Genomic DNA, 19905 nt, shown 5'->3' with positions numbered 1-19905 from the left:
CTGGAGTGAACTCAACAGGTCAGACTGAACCATCTCTGCCCGGTCACAATGACCGTGGTACAACCTCACTATGTAAAATACATCTCTATTTTTTTATTTTTATCTGTTCTTACTCTAAGGAAATTAGAGAGAAACCCATATGGTTTTGTGCAATGACAGCCTGCAGCAGCCACAGTTTGAAACTGAAACTTGAGACTCAAAGCACTGCAGAATGCAGAGGCAGGATCACCCAACCAGTGTCATGGGGATGAGATAGAGGTACCACAGACCTTTTCAGCTCCTGCACATAAAATCAGAAGAACAGTAACAGAGGCTTTTTTCCTAAGGTCATGGGGAATTTTGGGGTTGATCTCTGAAAATTTGGAGCCAGAAGAAAAAAAAGTCATCATTAAAGGAGACAGGATGCTATAGCCACATCTGTTTGGAGAGGCTTGATCAGGAGCAGTAAGGTGCCTGCACTTGTATGGCATGACCAGCAAAATGTCCAGCTTGTATGGCATGTCCAGGTATCCTTGCAAAAAAACCAACCTAGAACTATTTTTTTTTAATACCATAGCAATACTGGATAACAGATTCTTAGTGAACAGAAACAGCATTTGTTTGGAACACAGAGGAAATTCTGCTTCTCCAATTAAGTCAGTGCTTTAGAATCCTCAAAACACTAAAACAAGAGCTTTTATCTCTTTGCTGGTATGAGTAAGAGCATCTATCAGCTGGTTGCTCTAAAAATCAGCAGCAAAATGTCAAATTAATGCTTCCCCAAAAGGCTGAGAAGATGGCATAAAAAGAATGTGATGGTGCTAAAATAATGTATTACTTAAAACAGTTTAAATTTACTGATGCAATTCCCAATCTCCTGATTTAAATAAATACAAAAATAGATCTGGATGCTTACAGTTTTAACCTAGTTTAGCTCCTGAGTTATTTAAAGCTACACTTTTGAAATCTGTGACGAGCATCTACATGCAGATTTATACTAGTTTTACAACATTTATTTTAAATTTATATCCATAGCCAAGCTAGTGCATAATTTTCATAGCCAAAATTTTCAGACTATATGCATTTATTGTTCCCCAGAAAGGAGTTATTTTTCATGTAACTCTTTTTTAAATGAGGGTATATTTACTCATTAGCAAGTCTTTTAGCCTTCTTGATTGCACACATATCTTTGGGAATGTGAAAGCGGGCACATTTTGTTTTGGAGAGAAAGAGGAAAAAGAGCCACTTCCCTGCACACCCAGCCATGCACGCCGGGTCTCGCAGTTCAGTGGAGACATCTCTGTCCCCAACAGCACCTGCCCCCTGCATACACTCTAAATTCTTGGACAAGCAAGATTTTGCAGGTCACCATAGCTTCTACTTCCAGGATGGGTTTGCTCTGCTTGTTGTCTACTGCTCATGTGTGCAAGGGTCTCACAGGTGGCACGGGGTGTTGGGGTTACACCCCGAACAGAGTTCGTGCCGCACAGTTTCCTGGCTGCGATGCGCGGCTGGTGCGGAAACTCTGAGTCACTCTGTGCTGCTAAACCCATGGCGAACAGGAGGCCCCGTCCTCCAGGGCAGCAAGACGTAGGCTTGCAGTAGCCACGGGAACAACCCTTGTTGGGGACTTGCGGAGGCTTGGGGCTGGGCAGGGGGGCTGGGTAGGAGGATGCCCTTTGAGGAGGTAGATAGGTGTTGGGGAATGGGATGCCCTTTGAGTGGGAGGATGCCCTTTGGGAAGGTCGATGGGTTTTTGGGAAGGGGATGGCCTTTGAGTGGGAGAATGTCCTTTGTGCAGGTGTACGCGCTCTGCAGAAGAGGACGACCTTCGGGAAGGACACCCTGCGGGGAGGAGACCCGGCCGGGGCGGGCCCGGGCCCGGGGGCGGGGAGGCGGCAGCGGCCGGGTGCATTTGAGCGGCGCGGCGGCGGCGGGCGCGGCGCTATGGCGGGCTGGGCGCTGTGGGGCTTGGCGCTGGCGCTGCTGGCGGCGCTGCCCGCGGCCGTGCTGGGCGACACGCCGGCAAACTGCTCCTTCACCGACCTGCTGGGCGCCTGGGAGCTCCGCGTCTGGCGGGCCGGCGGCCGCCACGGCAACTGCTCGCAGGCGGGTGAGAGCGCGGCGGGCCCGGGCAGCTCCCGCCCCGCGGGGCCGAGGGCGGCCGGGAGGTGCTCCGGGAGCGGGCGGGGAGCGGCCGCTCCGTGCCCGGAGCCCCCGGAGCCGGCATGGGCGAGGGGAGGCGGCTTCCTGCGCTGCTGCAGTGCCGCTTTACTGGTTCTGTTTCTCTTCTATTTGTTCCGATGAGGGCTTGGCTAGGCCTCTCCACGGGCCCCATGGCTCATGCCGGCTCGCTGCCCCTCTCTCACGGGTGCCTTCCTGCCAGGCTCTACCTGCCTGGCTGCTCCCAGCAGGAGAGGGTGGCAGCGCTGGTGACACCTGTGCACCCCCTGAGGGGCTGTCAGGGAAGCCTGACAGCATCCAAAAAGATGGAAATACCACTTCCTTCGAGAGGATAATAGTAGTGGGGAGTTACTATTTAATGATCATATGTCAGTGTCATTTTAAAAATAGTCGATGCTTTGCATTTTTCTGTGTCATCTGCTTTTTGATCAGAGGAGACAAGTGGCAGTGCTAGCACTGGAGGTGAGGTGCGTGGTAGGGTTGGAGCACTGGTGTGAAGGAGCGTAGGATGGGTGATTCCTCATCCCAGATGTTGTAGGGGAAGTTTCAGTGCAGTCTCAGTGCCTAAATGACACAGCATCCAACACCTTTGTAGCCCTACAGCAAGTTGTGTTTCAATAAGCTGGTGTGTCCCAATCACACCTGTTGGTGCTGCTGCTAATAAAATGTGCAGATACTGTGTAGCAGTGGAAAAAAATGAGCCTGTAGACTTACTGACGGGTAAGTGGAGGTCCTGAAGTGTCTTGATGCCCTTTTGAAGAAGACTGTATTCAACGAGTGTACTATAGCATCTTCAGGAATAAACGTTACAACATCCTTTATGCATTTCTTGTGCTGTTTTTCTCTTTCCATACAGTAATCATGCCCTAATGTTTCTTTCTTTCAGGGCCTGTGGAGAAAAAGGTGGTTGTCAATCTTCAGAAGCTAGATGTGGCTCAGGATAGTCTGGGCAACTATGGTTTCTTCACTTTGATTTACAATCAAGGCTTTGAAATTGTGATAAATGACTACAAATGGTTCGCATTTTTTAAGGTGAGTCAACCTGGTGTGTTCTACACCACTGGCTGTTGCCAAAATGGCCTGTAGTTAGGCTTCTCGTCAGTCCCTGGGTGCCACAGTTGGGACACTTGATTATCTTTGGCTCTAAGGTTTGCCTGGATTGCCAGATAAAGGATTTCTTTTCATTTTTGAACATAAGGAAACAGCGATCAGTAGTTGAGTAGGGAGCAGAGAGAGGGAAGAGGTATTCCACACTGGTCATTATCTGAAAAAAAATACAGATGCTGCTACTTTCCCTTCTGGGCATGCTTAAAGCAATTGAAGGCCTTCATGAAACTAACTTTCCTGATAGCCTGGATTTATTTTTTTTAATTTTTATTTTTCTTTTTTTTTCACTCTGTGGACCCAAGTCAAATAGCAAATATCATTGCTTTTATCTTTCCTTACAAATGCTGTCAAATGCACTTTAGAGCCATCTATCCTCTGGAGGATTTCTGGGATCTATTAATTTTATTTCAGAATACTACTCTAAGGAACCTTTCTACTGCCTGTAATTTTTCCTTTGGAGTAATACTGTTCTCTTCAGTCCCTGTTAATGCCTTCAGGTCAAGCTGAAAACAGTGATGGTAGGCAGGGATTAGACAGGAGAAAACACTCTTGTTAGGAGTGCTGCTGTCCTGATGAGTGGCATGATGAATCTGAAGGGTGGTTTGGAGTAATCTCGGCAGGTTGCCTTTACTACCTGGAAGACAGATGCTTTGTGCAGCAGGGCTTCTCAGCTGGTGAGTGCAGCCCTGGGCAGGAACAATGAATGTGGTTTTGGTTGTTTCAGGAGGCATGATCTTGTGAGTCAATAGTAAACATCCAGGCCTTGTCTAAGCATAAAATCTCTGATACTAAGGAGGGTGAAGAAATCACTTTTGCTCTTAATTGTGTTTCTGGGAGCCACTGTAGATGGTTTATTTTACAGCAACTATTTTAAAGTCACTGTTTTCAGGTGGTAATAAAAGCAAGTGATCCACCCTTTCAGGAGAACTGGAATCCTTACTGAATAGAAATTATGCAGAAGGCTCCAGTTTAACTGCAACCTCCTTGCAGGTTCCATCTGTGCTGATTGGGGCTCATGTAAGGGAAAGGACTGTATAGACTTTTTAGCACAACTGCTGGGGAAGTTATTTACATGCTCATTGTTGTAGCTTAACCCCAGTAAAGAGCAAAGCACCACTCAGTCATCAGTGTGTTGGGGGAGTGAATTGGAAGGATAGAAGTGCAAAAACTTGTAGGCTGAGATCAAGGTCCTTTAATAGGTAAAGCAAAAGCTGTGTGTGTATGCAAGCAAAGCAAAATGAGGAATTCATTCACTACTTGCCACCAGGATAGCTTGCCACCATAATGAGCAGGTGTTCAGCAATTTCCAGGAAAGCAGGGCTTCATTGTGCACACCTGTTACCTAAGAAGGCAGATGGCATGATTCTGAATGTTCCTCTTTTCTCCTTTCCCCAGCTTCTTCCCAGTTTCCATGCATTATACTTTTTGGCATGAAATATCTCTTTGGTCAGTTGGGTCAGCTTTCCCAGCTGTGTTTCCTCCCAGTTTCATATGCACCCCCAGTCTATCTGCTGTCAGAGCTGTCTGAGGAGCAGATGAGTCCTTAGTGCTGTGTTAGCACTGCTCAGCTAAACTAAAACATCCCTGCATTAAAATCACTGTTTTCTTCAAAAATCTGATATGTGGCATTATATGAGCCACTGTAAATAAAATGAACTGTCAGGACCTAGCACGCTCTTATAACTGGAAATTTTTGAAATAAGAATTCAATCTTTTAAACAAGACACCTGATTGAAACATCTGTATAAGATAGTGAAATTATATTGCCGTGATGTGCATTCCTCATAGGTTTGGCCGGTGATAAAGCAAAGCCTGCAGAGACAGTGAAGGGTAATCTAACTGAGCAGAATTACTCTGAAACTTCTCAGGCAGGGACATCTCTGTGAGCTCACCTGCAGTGGGGGGACCTGCCTTAAAAGTTTTTGCTGCCTCCATGAGGACAGCAGAGCACTGTATACTGACTGTAGTGTTGTCCATGAACTTGGTTTTGAGGGGTCATCTCTCAAAACAGGGCAGGGAGAATTCAGCAATCATTGTTGGACTCATCTGAGGAGAATATACTTGAACTAGCAGACTTTGGGCTGATATTTTACACTGAAATACAGAGTTGCTTTACAAGCCATATGCTAGGCAGTAAAAGAGTTGCTGATTATCAGAAAAATTCCTGAGTATGAGAGTTTAATCATAGAAACAGTGTGGCCTGCTCTGGGATATAAATGGATCTGTTAGTTGCCAAGTTGAAGACAGCTGAGAATCATTGAATGCTGCTGCTCTCCATACCTTGTGAAATACATCCCCAGAAGATGAGCACTAAGTCAAGTGACTCATAGGCACTGATGTCATGTATTGCATTGATTTCATGTGTTGCATTGATTTGCAAAAGTACTCTTAAAACAACATACCGAAACTGTTCCTTGTTGCCTTTAGTTTAAACTGAAAGGAGCTTCTGGTGGTCATCTGATTCATCTTGCTGCTCAAAACAAAGTCAAATATACACCTGAGCAGTAGCATACACAATAGCTTGCATTTTGTGGTCATTAAATGTGTCTCAGCTCTTTGTAAGCTGATGGATTAATTCTTAGTTTTGAAGTTGGCTTTAGTATTAAGAAACAGCAAGCTTGTTTGGGTCATTGCTCAGTAATGGGGCAGCATCAACAAGACATATTTAAGTTAAAGACCTCTTTCCTTAAACACCATAGGGAGGATTAGAGCCCAGGTCAGTTACCCTCGCTAATAATTTTGCTGCTGTAAAAAGACCAACAGATTACCAAAATGCAAGTCTATTGCTGAGAATCATGAGGAAATACCACAGCACTTACTAAATGCATTTTTTGCTTCAGACAGCTACTTGCTGTTATTGGGCAACAACATGCAATGTCTCTATCTGCAAAACTCTCAATTTCACAACTGTTAGTGGGCACTTGGAGGGAGGAAGTGATTCCTTACAAACTGTTTGACCTTGTGACATATTTAACTGTGCATATCTGCTTACTTTTAATCCAGTAAATATTGCATTACATATGAAATAGAAATACAGCAAGTCTGAGATTGAGCAGAGGGAGGATTTACCAGGTACAATGAGCAGCAGTGTTTAAGCCAATACAGTACTTTGTGAGTTTCAGGCATAGAAGTGCCACTTCTGCTAATTGAACCTCCATTGTATTTTTTCCTAGTGTTCAAGAATTAAGCTGTTAATTACTGACAGGAATGCTGTGGGCTTGTCTAAGTGGTGACTTTATCAGAGCTGCTGCACTGTGTAGATAGATACAGACACAGCCTGTTTGGCTGTGCATGTGTCAATGAGTTTTTAATAGCTTTTTGTTCCTGTGGCTTACTAAACAGACATCCACTGAAACAGGGTCTCATTGCCTTTACAAGATATTTGTTCTTTCACTTGAGGCCTGTGGGGAAAGGACTTTATACATCAGAGGTATGGATGGGGTGAGCTTATCATTCCTATTTTTTCCCTCAGTTTACTTCAGTGTCTGAAATAAAGATGTTTTAACAGTGTTTTTTTCTAACAATTGTTGTATATACATTTAAAGTTTGCCAGATTACAGCATCCTACTGCATTCTTGCATTCTGCTTCTAGCACAAACTAAGTTGTTTAATGTGTGCTTCTGAAACATCCCTGTACTGAACTTGGATATGAAGTTACTGTACTTGCTTTTGGCAGAAGTTTGATCATGTGCTTCTGCTGAATGATACAAGGATTTTTTAGGGTTATGCAATATATAAAGCTTTAGTGATTTTTATTTTTTTTACCCCCAAGGGATGGCAAAAGAAATAGGAACAGTATAACATAAAAAGCTAGAGTGAAGCTGAAGGGAAAGTGGAGGCCAACTTGTTTCAATTACTTGATGTCTTTGAGGTATTTATTTATTGCTAAGGCTACCACTTTGGACATGAGACAGTCTCATAAGTTTCTGACTGTTGGTCCCTTAAGCGAAGTGGTTCTCCTTCAGACTCCTGAGATGCTCTTAAGCAAATACCAGAAGTCTGACTTTCTTTTTCATATTGAAGCATAACGACTGTTTCAGAAAAAAAAAATAGATTTTAGAATATTTCGCCACTCAAGTTACTATTTTTTTCCAGACTTGGTGACATCTTTCTCATATCTTTTTCTCTCTTCCCCAGTGCTCCCAAATTTGGTTAAAATCAAGGACTGCTGTTCTGAAACAAACAGAAACAAACTAGAACAGTGACAGCAGTTAAGTTTTCAGGATATGGAAAAAAACCCCAAACATTTTATTTTATGTTGCTGAAGTAGAAGTGCCAGAGTTGCTAATGCAACTCAATCATCCTGCAAGGTCAATTGAAAGTCAGCTTTTAACCTAATTTAGGCTTGCTCAACTGGCAGTGAGCAACTGCTGCTTTCCTAAAGTGTAAATCTGAAAGCACAAAAGTCAGAATTGCAGAATGTTTCCTAAAGTAAAGAAAATCCGTCTGGAGTTGATATTTGCTTGCATTTTATATTGTGTAGCAAGATGCAATAGTAACATTCTGGTAACATTGTCTACTGTATTTTTGTGTAGTAGGGCAACTGCAAGTCTGCAGCTCTGTTCTCATTCAATGTGCACTTTCCATAGTAGAATGCATAGGCACACTTGTAAACTTGAGAGATCAGTCTCTCCACCAGGTTTAATGTGTAGGGTAGTCCTGCCTCCTGGAACTCAAATTGGCTTATTGCCTAGGCATTGCTTAAATTGAGAACAGTAGATTTCAAAGAGGATGGGATGGCTGCCTCTCAATGTGGCACTGCTGAATTCTCATTAAAATGCTGTGACTAATAAGGTCTTCATCCTTTCTTGCTTTCCTCTTAGGGAGATTAAAGATTTTAAAAATGCTTTAAACAATTATGATTTTACTAGGACTAGAATTGAACATACAATTAGATTGTCATGATGACTGACAATCAGTATTAAAAGGATAATTAAAAGGGATTATTAAAAGGATACTTCACTGGAAAGCTTACCTAGGTTCAGTTACCTAACAGCAAGCTTTGAAGTTTAGCTACATGAAGGTTAACATTGGCTTGGCTTGGCTTGGCTAAATTTTGGCATTAGGCAAAACCACATGACTTGTCAGGATTGAGAAAAATATGCATTTGAAATATAATTCAGTTTTTCAAAGCTCAGAATTGGAACTATGAATATAGTTTGGGTGCCTTTCTAAAGGAGTTCTCCTAGATTGGTCAGGTCACTGGATGGAGTTAATGCTGCAGAGTTCACCAGCTGATGAAATTATCATGTGACAGCTGCAGTCATCTTAACTCAAAACTGAAAACCATCTTTAAAGTCTGCTGAGAAATGTGTGAGAGCAGTTGTCCAGCAGTTGCTGGTGATCCCAGCTGTATGGCTGTTGTCCTCCATGAAGCATGTTGTTCTGGGGTGGGCTCTGTGGATATTTTGGGTGCTGTGCTGGCAGCTTCTGCTGAGTCTGACATTGTAGTTGATATCCAGCTGAGTCAGGTGTTGCTTGTGCAATGGTGCCGTATCCCTGTCATATGACTTGCTGTTAGCTGGGCAGGTGTACTCATAGTCAGTCCTCTAAAGCTGGTACAGTCAAATTTTCTAGATTGCATCTGTCAGTCCTCCACAAGTAGAAATAAGAAATGCTGCATTTCTTAGCATGGTTGTTTTAGCAATGATTTTATAGTGTACCTTCTGGTAATCAGTGGCCATCATTGTTATGGCACTGATGAGGTTTTTTTAAAGGCTTGTCTGCCCCTTGTCTACATCAGCGGTTCTTGATTAAAAGTCAGGGGCAGGGGGGAAGCAATTATGACCTTATGTAGGTATATTTTCATTTCCTAGATACATTGTTATTTGGAGTTGAAATTCCCTCTATCCAAATGTCATTCATGTGTTATGGTCTCAAAGTATCCATGTCCACTTTTCAAAGTCAGTTCAGTAGTAGCTTAGTCTGGCACTCTACAGAAAGGTAGCTACAGAGGACTAGAATTGTTTAATTTTAGGCTTCTACACAGACTGTCTGAAATTGGTTTTTATGTCTTGTTTATATTGAAGCATTGCTACTGGCTGTCTTTTCACCTCCTTTCTAAATTTTGTTGATACATGTGAACTGAAAGAAGAGTGCAAGAAATTCACTACACTCACTTTTCTGAAAGATAAGTTGCACAAATGGTGTGAATGCTATTTTGGTTATCTCTCTGTGTCTTTAAAAAAGCAATGAATTTTGTCTCTGGAAAGGGAGAGGGATTTCTAGGAGAAAAACACTTTTTTTGTTGTTGTTTTTGTTGTTTTAGTTTGCTAGTTAGCAGATAACTCATTGCCTTTTTTTCCATGGAGATAAGCCCCACATCTGTGTTACTTCTTTAAGTAATTCAGAATAATTTTTAATTCAGAATAACATTTTGCAAGGCAGGATTGTGGCAGGAAGCAGGCCTGTTCCTCTGATAATCTTCAGGTTTTCAGATTGAAGGCCTATGTTTGTTGAGAATAGCTGTACTGTTTTAATCTGTGGCAGCTTTTAGATAGGAGAAACCAGGTATGAATCTCTATGGTAATGTAGAGCCAGAAAAGTAATCTTACAGTAACTTAGATGTAAAGTCACTACTGGTTGCTTTTGGAAGTGTCTGGATTTCTAGTTCTGCTGTTGTGAAGAGTGTGTGTCTCAAAAGTCATCTCTGGACCTTGCCCTTGGTGTTTGGCCAAGTGTGATTATTTCCCACATTTGCACAATCTTGCACAGTAAGATAGGAAGAAAAGAACAAGCTCTGCCTTCTAGTGCCCCCACCCTGCTCCAGCCAGCAAACACACTTGGTGGGTGTAGGTATGTTGCCTCTGCATCCTCCTGACTGGGGACAGAGCACATTCCCATTCCTCCAAAACAGTCCGAGGATTAACCTTCATTCTGCTGATCGATAAACTTAATTATTTTACTGTAAGTTCTCCTTCAGATTTCTCAAAAAACCTCAACATAGATACAAACCTCCCAGTCTCTTTAATTAATCTTTTCCATCTTGGGGCATTTCCATCACTGTAAGCCACCACCTTCTTCAGTAAAGAAGCTGAGCAAGCATTTTATTGAAACACAGTTACAGAATCCCTCATTGTACATGTGCAGCTCAAACAGGATGAGATTTAATGAAGTTTTCCTGGAAACCTGAATTCTGTATAAGTGATTTTTTTTTTGTGAATAGAAAAGTTAAAGGCTTTGTTGCATGGGGTTTTCAGGTGCCTTTGTAGTGTAACACAAAACACTAACCTTAAGAGGTGAGTAATGAGCAAAGAGCCCCACACACCCCCACAGTGTGACATTCTGTTGTTGAGTTGTCAGAGAATTACTAATCCAGAAAATTTATGTACCCGGGCAAAGCTGGTAACTGTTCTATGAAGACACATTTTGCTGAGTATATTACATTGTTGCTCTTCAGTGAAGACTCGTGTGGTTGAATAAGGAAATATCAGGACTTGGGACTCAAGGCTTCAGTGGCAGTCTCTGCTGCAATCTTTAAATGAGCTGTTCTCAAGGGATCATCATTTCTCACTGTCTCATTTTGATAGTTCCTGTGAAATTGTTCTTGATGCTTTGCCATCACAGCTCAAACCTAAAAAACTGACTGGAAGTTTTGTCTTTGGTTTTGACTTGTGAAACAATAACAGTGCATAGATAGTACATAGATTTTAAAACAGCAAGAGTGCATGTCTTCCTGTGATGTTACTGGATGACAAGCTTGCCATTCTTCCTCTGAGTCTTAGTTTCTCAAACTTCTGTGGCAATCCAGAGGTAGCTTGACTGGTCACATATTTGGCATAAGACATCTCAAGGCCTTGAGGAGAAGGTTGAGTACTAAAAGGTCTTTTAAATCTTGCTGAGAAAGTAGCTGTTGGACCAAAATAATTAGCACAGGTTTGTTGATACTGATACGAATGCATACTCTTGTGCTAAAAGTGCAAGTCACAACCCAATTGTCTTTTGCAGCTATTTGGTAAATAGCAGTTTCTTTTATCTTTTTAACCTCTGGAGTGTGTTTGGCCACTTCCTGTGAAACACAGGCAGGAAGAAGCAGCTGTGAGTGGGTGGGGAACTACAGCTTGCTAACAAATTCATCTGCTCAACACAAGCATAACTTCTTCACATTACAGTACAAAAAAGAAGGCCTGAATGTAACCAGCTATTGCAATGAGACCCTGCCAGGATGGGTGCATGATGTACTTGGCCACAACTGGGCTTGTTTCATAGGACACAAGATTTCTTCATCTCCATCTGATGTTCACATCAACGAGCTACCTCTCCAGAAGCCTGGGGGAAGGTAAGCAACAGATAAGTTACCTTTTACTGGAATAAAATGTTTCATAACAGTGCGTGAGGTTTAGCTAAAATTGTAAGAAACAATTCCAGTAATGAGGACAAAGTTAATGCCAGCGATAATGTTGGAAATAAACCTGAATGCAGAAAAACAGAAGAGGACTTGCCTGCTGCATCAGTCTCTTCAGTCTGTGATGAAGCCCTGTTATAAATCTGGCATGTCTAAGATGGTTACATTTAGTCTGTCTCAAGTTTCAGAAATATAACCTTGATCCAGTAATTCCATGTTTGTTTATCAGTACCTACTGGAAGACACTTCCAGATTTACATACTGAGTTTAGAGAACACCTTTAGTTTCAATCTCAGTCCTTTTCTTACTGTTTTACTTGGTTGGTTCCTTTGTTTGCAGACTCTCCCACAGGCGTTATGTGCACAACTTCGACTTTGTAAATGCTATCAATGCTCACCAGAAATCATGGAGAGCGACAAAATACGAGGAGTATGAGAATTTTGCCCTGGAAGAACTAACTAAAAGAGCTGGGGGTCTCTATTCCAGAGCTTCAAGGTAATAAGACACTGTTCTGCAACAAACCCCACTGCTGCCAAGAGTCTGCTTGTATTTGTCATGGCTCTTAGCTGTGCTTAGTTCAGATGTTTAATCAAGTTTCAAGGCCTTCCAGTTCATGTTCATGGTATGCAAACATATTTTTCATTTGAATGATTATTTTGAGCCTCTGCTGTCTCAAGCAGTTGGGACAATTAGAGTCACCTACCCTTTAGTCTTGCTCAGTAACTCACTGCTGAACGCATATATGCAGGGAAGCAGTTATCATCTCAGTTGCAGTCTCAGATATCATTTCACTGTCCTGTCTGCTCATCAGCTGCTTGCCATAGTCAGGATTTTTTGCTTGTGCTTCATCTTGGTTCTGCTAGTTCATAATTGCAGTTGAAAAGCTGTGAACTGCTCTCTGCTCCTAAACATGAATATCAAAGATTTCTGAGGGAATTCCCTGGTTACTTTAATAATTTGCCACACCTGCAACAAGAGTCCTCTAGCAGGAGTAGAGTGTCTCAGTGAAGAAGCATGAAAATAACTCTGAGAATGCCTTCAGGGTCTTGCAGATCACTTAGCTGAGAGTGGTAATGGGGATGGGTACATCATGCGCTACAAAATTTGAGAACTAGAGTTTAAAGATTCCCTTCTTTATAGCTGTCTTAGCATCTTCATAGTTTTCCTTTTTCAGCTCTTGGTATTTCTGTGAGTAGGAATGGTACTTTTCCAAACTGTGGCAATTGTATGTTTGAGGAAGAATGTCCTACTGTAGAATAAAAATGCTGATTTGCATGGGAATATCATGCAGATGTATGGATAAAGTCACCTTGCAGATGATCTTAAATACAGTAACCTCTTTGGAAACTCTCTTCCACCCGTGCAGTACCATGACAGTATTTTGTTGACCCCCTTGGGCATTCAAAACAGACCCCAGAGTCTGGTGTTTGTGAATGGCACTGAGGACAAGTATCAGGTTATGTGAAAGTTGAATGCAGGAAGCTCTTGTTTTGCTGATAGGAGCATCACTTGACTGCAGGTGGTAGATGAAGACAGGTAATATTCAATACTTCTTCAAAAGTCACAGTAAAAACTTTCCTCAGAGAAGTCTCCAGGGCAGGTGGGTTTGTGAATTGTCAGTGTAAGCCATGCCTGTGCCTGAAGTGAAACTGTAGTTGCTGTCAGTGCATGCTGCCAAGGCAAAATGGTTTCTGCAGTCAGATATTCTAGGTACTTTGTAATTGCAGCAAAATAACTGTTGTAGAACTGTGTTGCTATAATCTCTGAGAGTTACCTCAGCATGTCAGATCGGTGCAAAAGTACTTGACCTCAGCAGCTCATGGATGTTAAGGAAAATCATCCATTGGACCACCCAGGAGCCACTCTGGCCGTCACACTCACACCACCTGAGCTGGGACTGAGACCCATTTGCAGCCACACCCCACACTCACACCAGCATTCCTTACCTGCTTGATGCCAGGGTTCCAGTAGCAGAGTCTCAGATGTCCAGATCTTTAAAATAATTTGATCCTGGTGCAGTAACTAAATAGTAAAACAGCAGTTTGTACCGGGTCCCTCTGAGGAGCAACCCCAAGCAAAGGAGCCCCTGGGCTTTTATACCCCCAGCCTGAAGTGTGAAAAGTCTGGGGTCCTTTCTGAGTGTCCTGTTACCTGGCTGGGCCACAGGTCCCTGCTCCCTTTGTTATACAAAAGGATTTTGCCACCCAGAGCTCTTTGAAGCTCACGCTGCAGCTTGCCAACTGAACTACCTGTGCTGAATGTATTCCTCAACAGTGTATAGTTAATAATATAGTTCCCTCAGGGAGCAGTTTGAGTAGGTCTTGAATCCTGCTCAAGTTTATCTCTTCATACTGACACCCACTCAGTTTAGATGGAGACTATTATAAATTGCATAGTGTGAAGCAAGTCCAACTAGTAGAAGCCAAAGATGAAAACTGAATGTTACGTAATTGTTTCCTTGCCTACAGTGTGATATGTTTTTCAAAAATATTTTCTCCTCTTTAGACCAAAGCCTGCACCTCTAACACCTGAGCTACTCAAGAAAATTTCAAGCTTGCCAGAATCCTGGGACTGGAGAAATGTTAATGGTGTCAATTATGTCAGCCCTGTTCGGAATCAAGGTAAAAATTAATAAATAAAACCTCTGAATTCAACGTTCTAGAGTTCCTTTGATGTAGTTTGTAATTTGCTGCTAACCGGAAGGTTTTGCCTAGTGTCTTGCAGCTGACATGTTGCACCTTTACTGTGAATAACCTGTGGAAACTGGGCGGAGTCCTGGTTAACAATGCTGCACTGAAATAGGTGGTGGCACTGGCTTGGCCAGACAGTGCTGACTTGCTGGAGAGAAAGCCTATTACCACAGTACCCTGCATAAACACAGCTGTCAGGTTTTGTCCAAACAATTTTAGCCAGGGTTTTCTGCACACTGACTGATGTACATTTAATTTTTTCCCTGATTTCATTTGATGGCAAATTATCATGCAGCTTTAATGAATGAACCCAGGAAATTTGTTTATACTCCCTCCAGATCTTATCACCCTGATAAATTTGGGTGTTACTTAACTGGGTAGTTGCAAGAGGACATATTAGTCACTATGAAAATTGCAGACAATGATAAGTATAAAATACTGATAAAAACTTAAAAGGATACCATGCTGATATGTGTTGATTCTGTAGGGAGTGTTTATGGCACTGTGGTGTGAGATGCCTAAATTATATGTTTATATACAGAGGCCAGGAGTAAGCTCCAATAATGTGTCCCTTCCCTGTGCCACCATAAACTTGCATCTACTAGTTGCTATCTGGTGGCAGCTTTTGGAGGAAAGAGGCATAACATTAGCATGGTGGGAAAGGGATGACTTAAATCACCAATCCCTCATTTATGACTTAGTTATTCTGACAAATTCTGCCAGCTGTACTCCTTGTAGCAGAAGCAGCATAGGAAGGCTTATGGAATTTCTAGCTATGTGGAAGCACTGGAAGAAGGCAGCAGGAAATTATATCATCTTCTGTAGGTGTGATTCCTGTACTTTCTCTTGGTGTGAACTATGAATGTCCCAAGGGCTCTTTTATCTTCCAAACAATTGAACACTCACTTCCAGACTTAACTTTCTCTGTGGTGTTGCTTCAAAGTTTCTCTAAATGAGAACTAGTCTGCTGTTTCCAATAAAAGAGCTTCCTACACTTTTTATGTAATCTGAGGGTCCATGCTGAGTGTGTTAAATGTCTGTGGAACATGCATTCTGCTCCGTCAAATTAGAATTTTAGCTTTAAGGCTTTAAAAAAAAAACCAAACAAAACCTACAAAAGAGGTCGTTCTGTGGACTTTATAAATACCACTGTGGTAACGTGAAAAGAAATTTAGCAGCCAGTCCAGCAGAGTTCAGACTGAAATGGTTGAGTGAATTGTGTTTTTCATGTTTTTGCACACATAATGCAGCAGTGTTCTACAGTGTGGCCCATCTCAGATGCTGCGACTGTACAGTGTGTGGGAGGCATCTTTCACTGCTTCACTTTGCCCTGCTGGGAAAAGTGTGTTCCTGTTCAGGCTGATTTTGTCCCTTCTCTTCAGAGGTGCATCTAGCTGAGTGAAGGTGCAATTTCATGAAGTCTTGCTGTTGTAATAGCTCTGCTTTTATACACCTACACAGTTCAAGAGAAAGTATTTTGTTTTGTTCCTCAAGGCTCCCACATTTTCATAGCTCTGCAATATTTGACTTTCCCACCGTCAGGAAACAAAAGGAAATCAGGCACCTTGATGACAATCAGTAGATAAAATAGGACCTCATCCAAGTAATTGTTCTTCTGTGAGGTTTGTCATTCCATTTCCAAAGGCTTTAATGAGTGAAAGGAAGGTCCTAGGGAGTGCAGAGGCCTAAAGCTAGAAGCAATACTAAATTGTGATGCAAAAGTAAGGAGACTTAACTGTCTGCCAGGAAACAGAAGGGAAATTAAGGTGCTTCTGAAAAGCCGTGTACAATTACATGCCCTTGGGAAGCAAGGGAAGGGGGGATGAATCCATTATATTAAACATGCTATTTATACCACTATTTTCTTAAAAGTCAGTTATTTTAGAGGTAGCTGTAGAGGTGGAATATTTTTTCAACTGGAAATTACGGAACTAAATCCATTGGTAGGTTGAAATAAGAACAATATCGTCAGCATTCACTTCAAATAGCTCATTGCCCCATGGCATATGTGCTCCATAAAGGGTAGATAGAGCCTTCTCAGCCCTGCTAATGTGGTCCCTGAAGGTTCATTCTGAAGGAGTAGGGTAATTGGATAGCTCTTAAGTGCTACAGCTGAAAAACACTGGAGCAGTACTTTGCCTCTTATTCTTGAAAATAAACTCAGTGTTCCCCGAGAAGTTGTTAGAAGTGGGTTTTGAATTGCGTGCATGAAAGCTAAATGAAGATTTAAAGTTTTTGCTCTATTGATGTTCAAGTTCTAATCACTGTCTAGAAGGTTTTAACTCTTTTCAGTGGACTTTAGGAATAGATGTACCTGATGGCAGATGACTAGCCTTGTTTATGTTACTGACTGCTCCTTTTTCTCCCCTTCTCAGGCTCATGTGGCAGTTGTTACGCATTTTCCTCCATGGGCATGCTGGAGGCAAGGATACGTATCCTCACAAATAACACTCAGAAACCAGTCTTCAGCCCCCAGCAGGTTGTGTCTTGCAGCCAGTATTCACAGGGTAAGGATGATGGTGTATATGGACACCTTTCAAGTAATGACAATGCTGGAGAAGGAGCAGGAAGTTTGAAAGCTTCCATCCCTTCCCCATCAAGTTACTTTTTTCATAAAACTTTTTCATACATCTCCCTGTGAGATGGGAAATATCTAAGGAGTAAGGTTCAAAATGGAGCTGTTTACAATGCTTACCTAGAAGGAATGGAGCTAAATATTCTTCCAGTGGTATATTCAGAGGGAGGGGAAATGAGCAAAAGCAATGACTAATGCTTTCCAGAGGACTGTATCCTTGTTAGGACAGGTCCTTGTACTGCATATAACTAGCTGTTATTTCTGACAGGGATTGTCAGGATGAGAAAAGGTCCAAGTATTAGTGTTCCCAATATAGCTCCCAGAGATGTGAATTTTGCCCTGAGTGTTTCAGAAAGCTGACTGTAGCTAACTGGAGTACTAGAATGATCTGGGTCACTGATGTATGTTCAATACCGTATCTGAAAGAATTATGAAAGATTTAAGTGGGAGAGTCTTCCACCACAAATAAGAGAATTTTAAAGGGAAGAAGCACTTTTTTGGTTTATTTTGTTGTTTGTTTTTTTAATAAGGTTGTGATGGTGGCTTCCCATATCTCATTGGTGGAAAGTATGTCCAAGACTTTGGTGTGGTGGAAGAGGACTGCTTCCCTTACACAGGCCAAGACTCTCCGTGCCTTTTCAAGCGCAGCTGTTACCACTACTACACATCTGAGTACCACTATGTTGGTGGTTTCTATGGAGGCTGCAATGAAGCCCTGATGAAACTTGAGCTTGTTATGCATGGCCCAATGGCTGTTGCCTTTGAGGTTTATAATGATTTCATGCTTTACAAAGAGGGGATCTACCATCACACCGGGCTGCGGGATGATTTAAATCCTTTTGAATTGACCAATCATGCTGTTTTACTGGTGGGCTATGGTAAAGACCCAAAAAGTGGTGAGAAATTCTGGATTGTGAAGAACAGCTGGGGCACCTCATGGGGAGAAGATGGCTACTTCAGAATCCGCCGTGGCACTGATGAATGTGCTATTGAAAGCATTGCAGTGGCTGCAACTCCTATTCCAAAGTTATAATGTAAATGTCTTCATCCAGTGCCTTGTCCTGAGCCATGAGAACGCACTGATGGTTAAAGATCCTGATTAAAATCTGTTCCCTGGCTTGAAAGGTAGCTTTAAGGAATTTTTCAACAACAGAGCAGTTTCCATATATGAGAAGATGAAGACTATTAAATCGGCTCTGTGCACTGGAGGCTTCCTCTCAAGTCTGACAGTAAATCACCCAGAAGGGCTGTTTTGGCAATGGTGGTGATTAGTTAATCATCATTGGATGTATCTTCAATTACCAGTTGCATTTTTTTCCATGTGCAATCTTGACCTTCAGATCTGAGGGAAGTGTCTGCTATGATAGTCTGTAACTGCTTTGAAGGGACACTGTAGTGCCTTATTTCTCAGAAATCAGGAAGTCAGTGCAATTTTGAACATAAATGTGTATTGGGTAGGAAATGAGCAATTATGCTGATGAGAATAAAATTCTAAAGCCCTAAGTGTCCTGTCAAAACTGCATGTCAAATCCTTATGACAATAAAAATCAATTCTATGTTTCAGGCTGTTACTAAATGTTCTAGTTCTGGATTTTATTGCTGTGCTTCACAATCGATCATTTCAGAGTTCAATAAAGAACACCCCACTCCTATAGGAATTTGTATTTGTGAAAGAAATTAGTTCTTTTGGTGACCTGTCTATGAGTTTCGAGCTTTCTGTCAAGAACTTTTCACTTCAGCAGAAGCTGGTGTGAAAGAAGGATGAGAAGGCAGAAGAGCTAGTTAAATCTTCCATGTGAAGCTGAGGTTATCACAGCAGCATCAAGCAAGTTGTCCAGAAGTGCAGTAGTCCTTGCTGTGGATGTAGAACAATTCATTGAGTAAATTTGCTAACTCCCCAGTAATCCTGTTTAAATCCTTTCTGTTAATCTGTTGCTCTATTTCTTTCAAATATACAAGGTAGAAACATAGGGTTGAGAGGAGGGATTGAAACACTTGGAATTAACCATTTCTCAGCAGCAACACAGTACTTTGTTAGAGCAAACTGGTCTTTGCTGTCCACCTGAGGAAACAAAAATGGCATAAAGGTGAGTGCCAGTTTCATACATGGAAAGCTAAGTTCTTTAGTAACCTTCTATTAAAATGTGACCAAAGTTACTTGGTATTTTTCTGTGTGAAATACAGTCTCATGGGTGGTTTTTCTAGGTGTAGGGAAATTCATAAAATGCAGAAAAATTGAACAGCTTACTGTAATCAAAATATCCCATTTAACTTAGAAGAGAAAACTCACTTTTTACTTCAGTAGCAGAATTTCATGATAAATCCTGGATTCTAGTTTGCTCGAGTTGAGGGGCAGGAAAAGGCTTCATGGTTTTTTCAATCCCCTCCCAAAAAATATTAAGCCTGGTCCATGGCAAGTTGAACATGAATCTGCAGTGCCCTTGGAGCCAGGAGGGGTTCTGGGGTGCATCAGGCACAGCATGGCCAGCCAGGCAGGAGAGGGGATTTTCCTGCTCTGCTCTGCACTGGGGTGCCCTCACCTCGAGTGCTGGGGCAGTTTTGAGTGCCAAAATAGAAAAAAACACATTAGGCTATTAGAAAGTGTCTAAAGGAAGGCCACAAAGGTGGGCAGGGGCTTTGAGGAGAAGCCATATGAGGAAGGGGAGGAGCAGGCACTGATCTCCTCTCTGGTGACCAGTGGCAGGACCCAAGGGAATGGCCTGAAGCTGTGTCAGGGGACGTTTAGGTTGGATATCAGGGAAAGGTTCTTCACCCAGAGGGTGCTTGGGCACAAGAACAGGCTCCCCAGGACAGTGGTCACAGCACCAGCCTGACAGAGTTCAAGAAGTGTTTGGACAGTGCTCTCAGGCACATGGTGTGACTCCTGGGGATGTCCTGTGCAGGGCCAGGAGCTGGACTCGATGGTCCTTGTGGGTCCCTTCCAGCTCAGCTTGTTCTGTGGTTCTGTGAGATGTGTTTGGAAATTTAGAACTTGTGTTTTGCCAGAAGTGGAACAAGGACTTCTG

The 19905-nt window shown here is 42.3% G+C and overlaps 1 protein-coding gene across 1 annotated transcript; it reads left to right on the top strand.

The window, feature by feature from the left end:
* The first annotated feature begins 1870 nt into the window (after window positions 1–1870).
* On the top strand, window positions 1871–18537 carry CTSC (cathepsin C). The gene is made up of 7 exons (XM_074535113.1): window positions 1871–2092; window positions 3050–3195; window positions 11382–11548; window positions 11954–12109; window positions 14120–14235; window positions 16680–16811; window positions 17410–18537. The coding sequence occupies exons 1-7, from the start codon at window positions 1927–1929 to the stop codon at window positions 17910–17912; spliced, it is 1386 nt and encodes a 461-aa protein (XP_074391214.1). The 5' UTR covers window positions 1871–1926; the 3' UTR covers window positions 17913–18537.
* The last annotated feature ends 1368 nt before the right edge of the window (window positions 18538–19905 follow it).

Source organism: Zonotrichia albicollis, chromosome 2 (assembly GCF_047830755.1).
Source record: "Zonotrichia albicollis isolate bZonAlb1 chromosome 2, bZonAlb1.hap1, whole genome shotgun sequence".
NCBI lineage: Eukaryota > Metazoa > Chordata > Aves > Passeriformes > Passerellidae > Zonotrichia > Zonotrichia albicollis.
The sequence above is the reverse complement of the archived record's forward strand: the minus strand, read 5'-3'. Positions and strand labels throughout refer to the sequence as shown.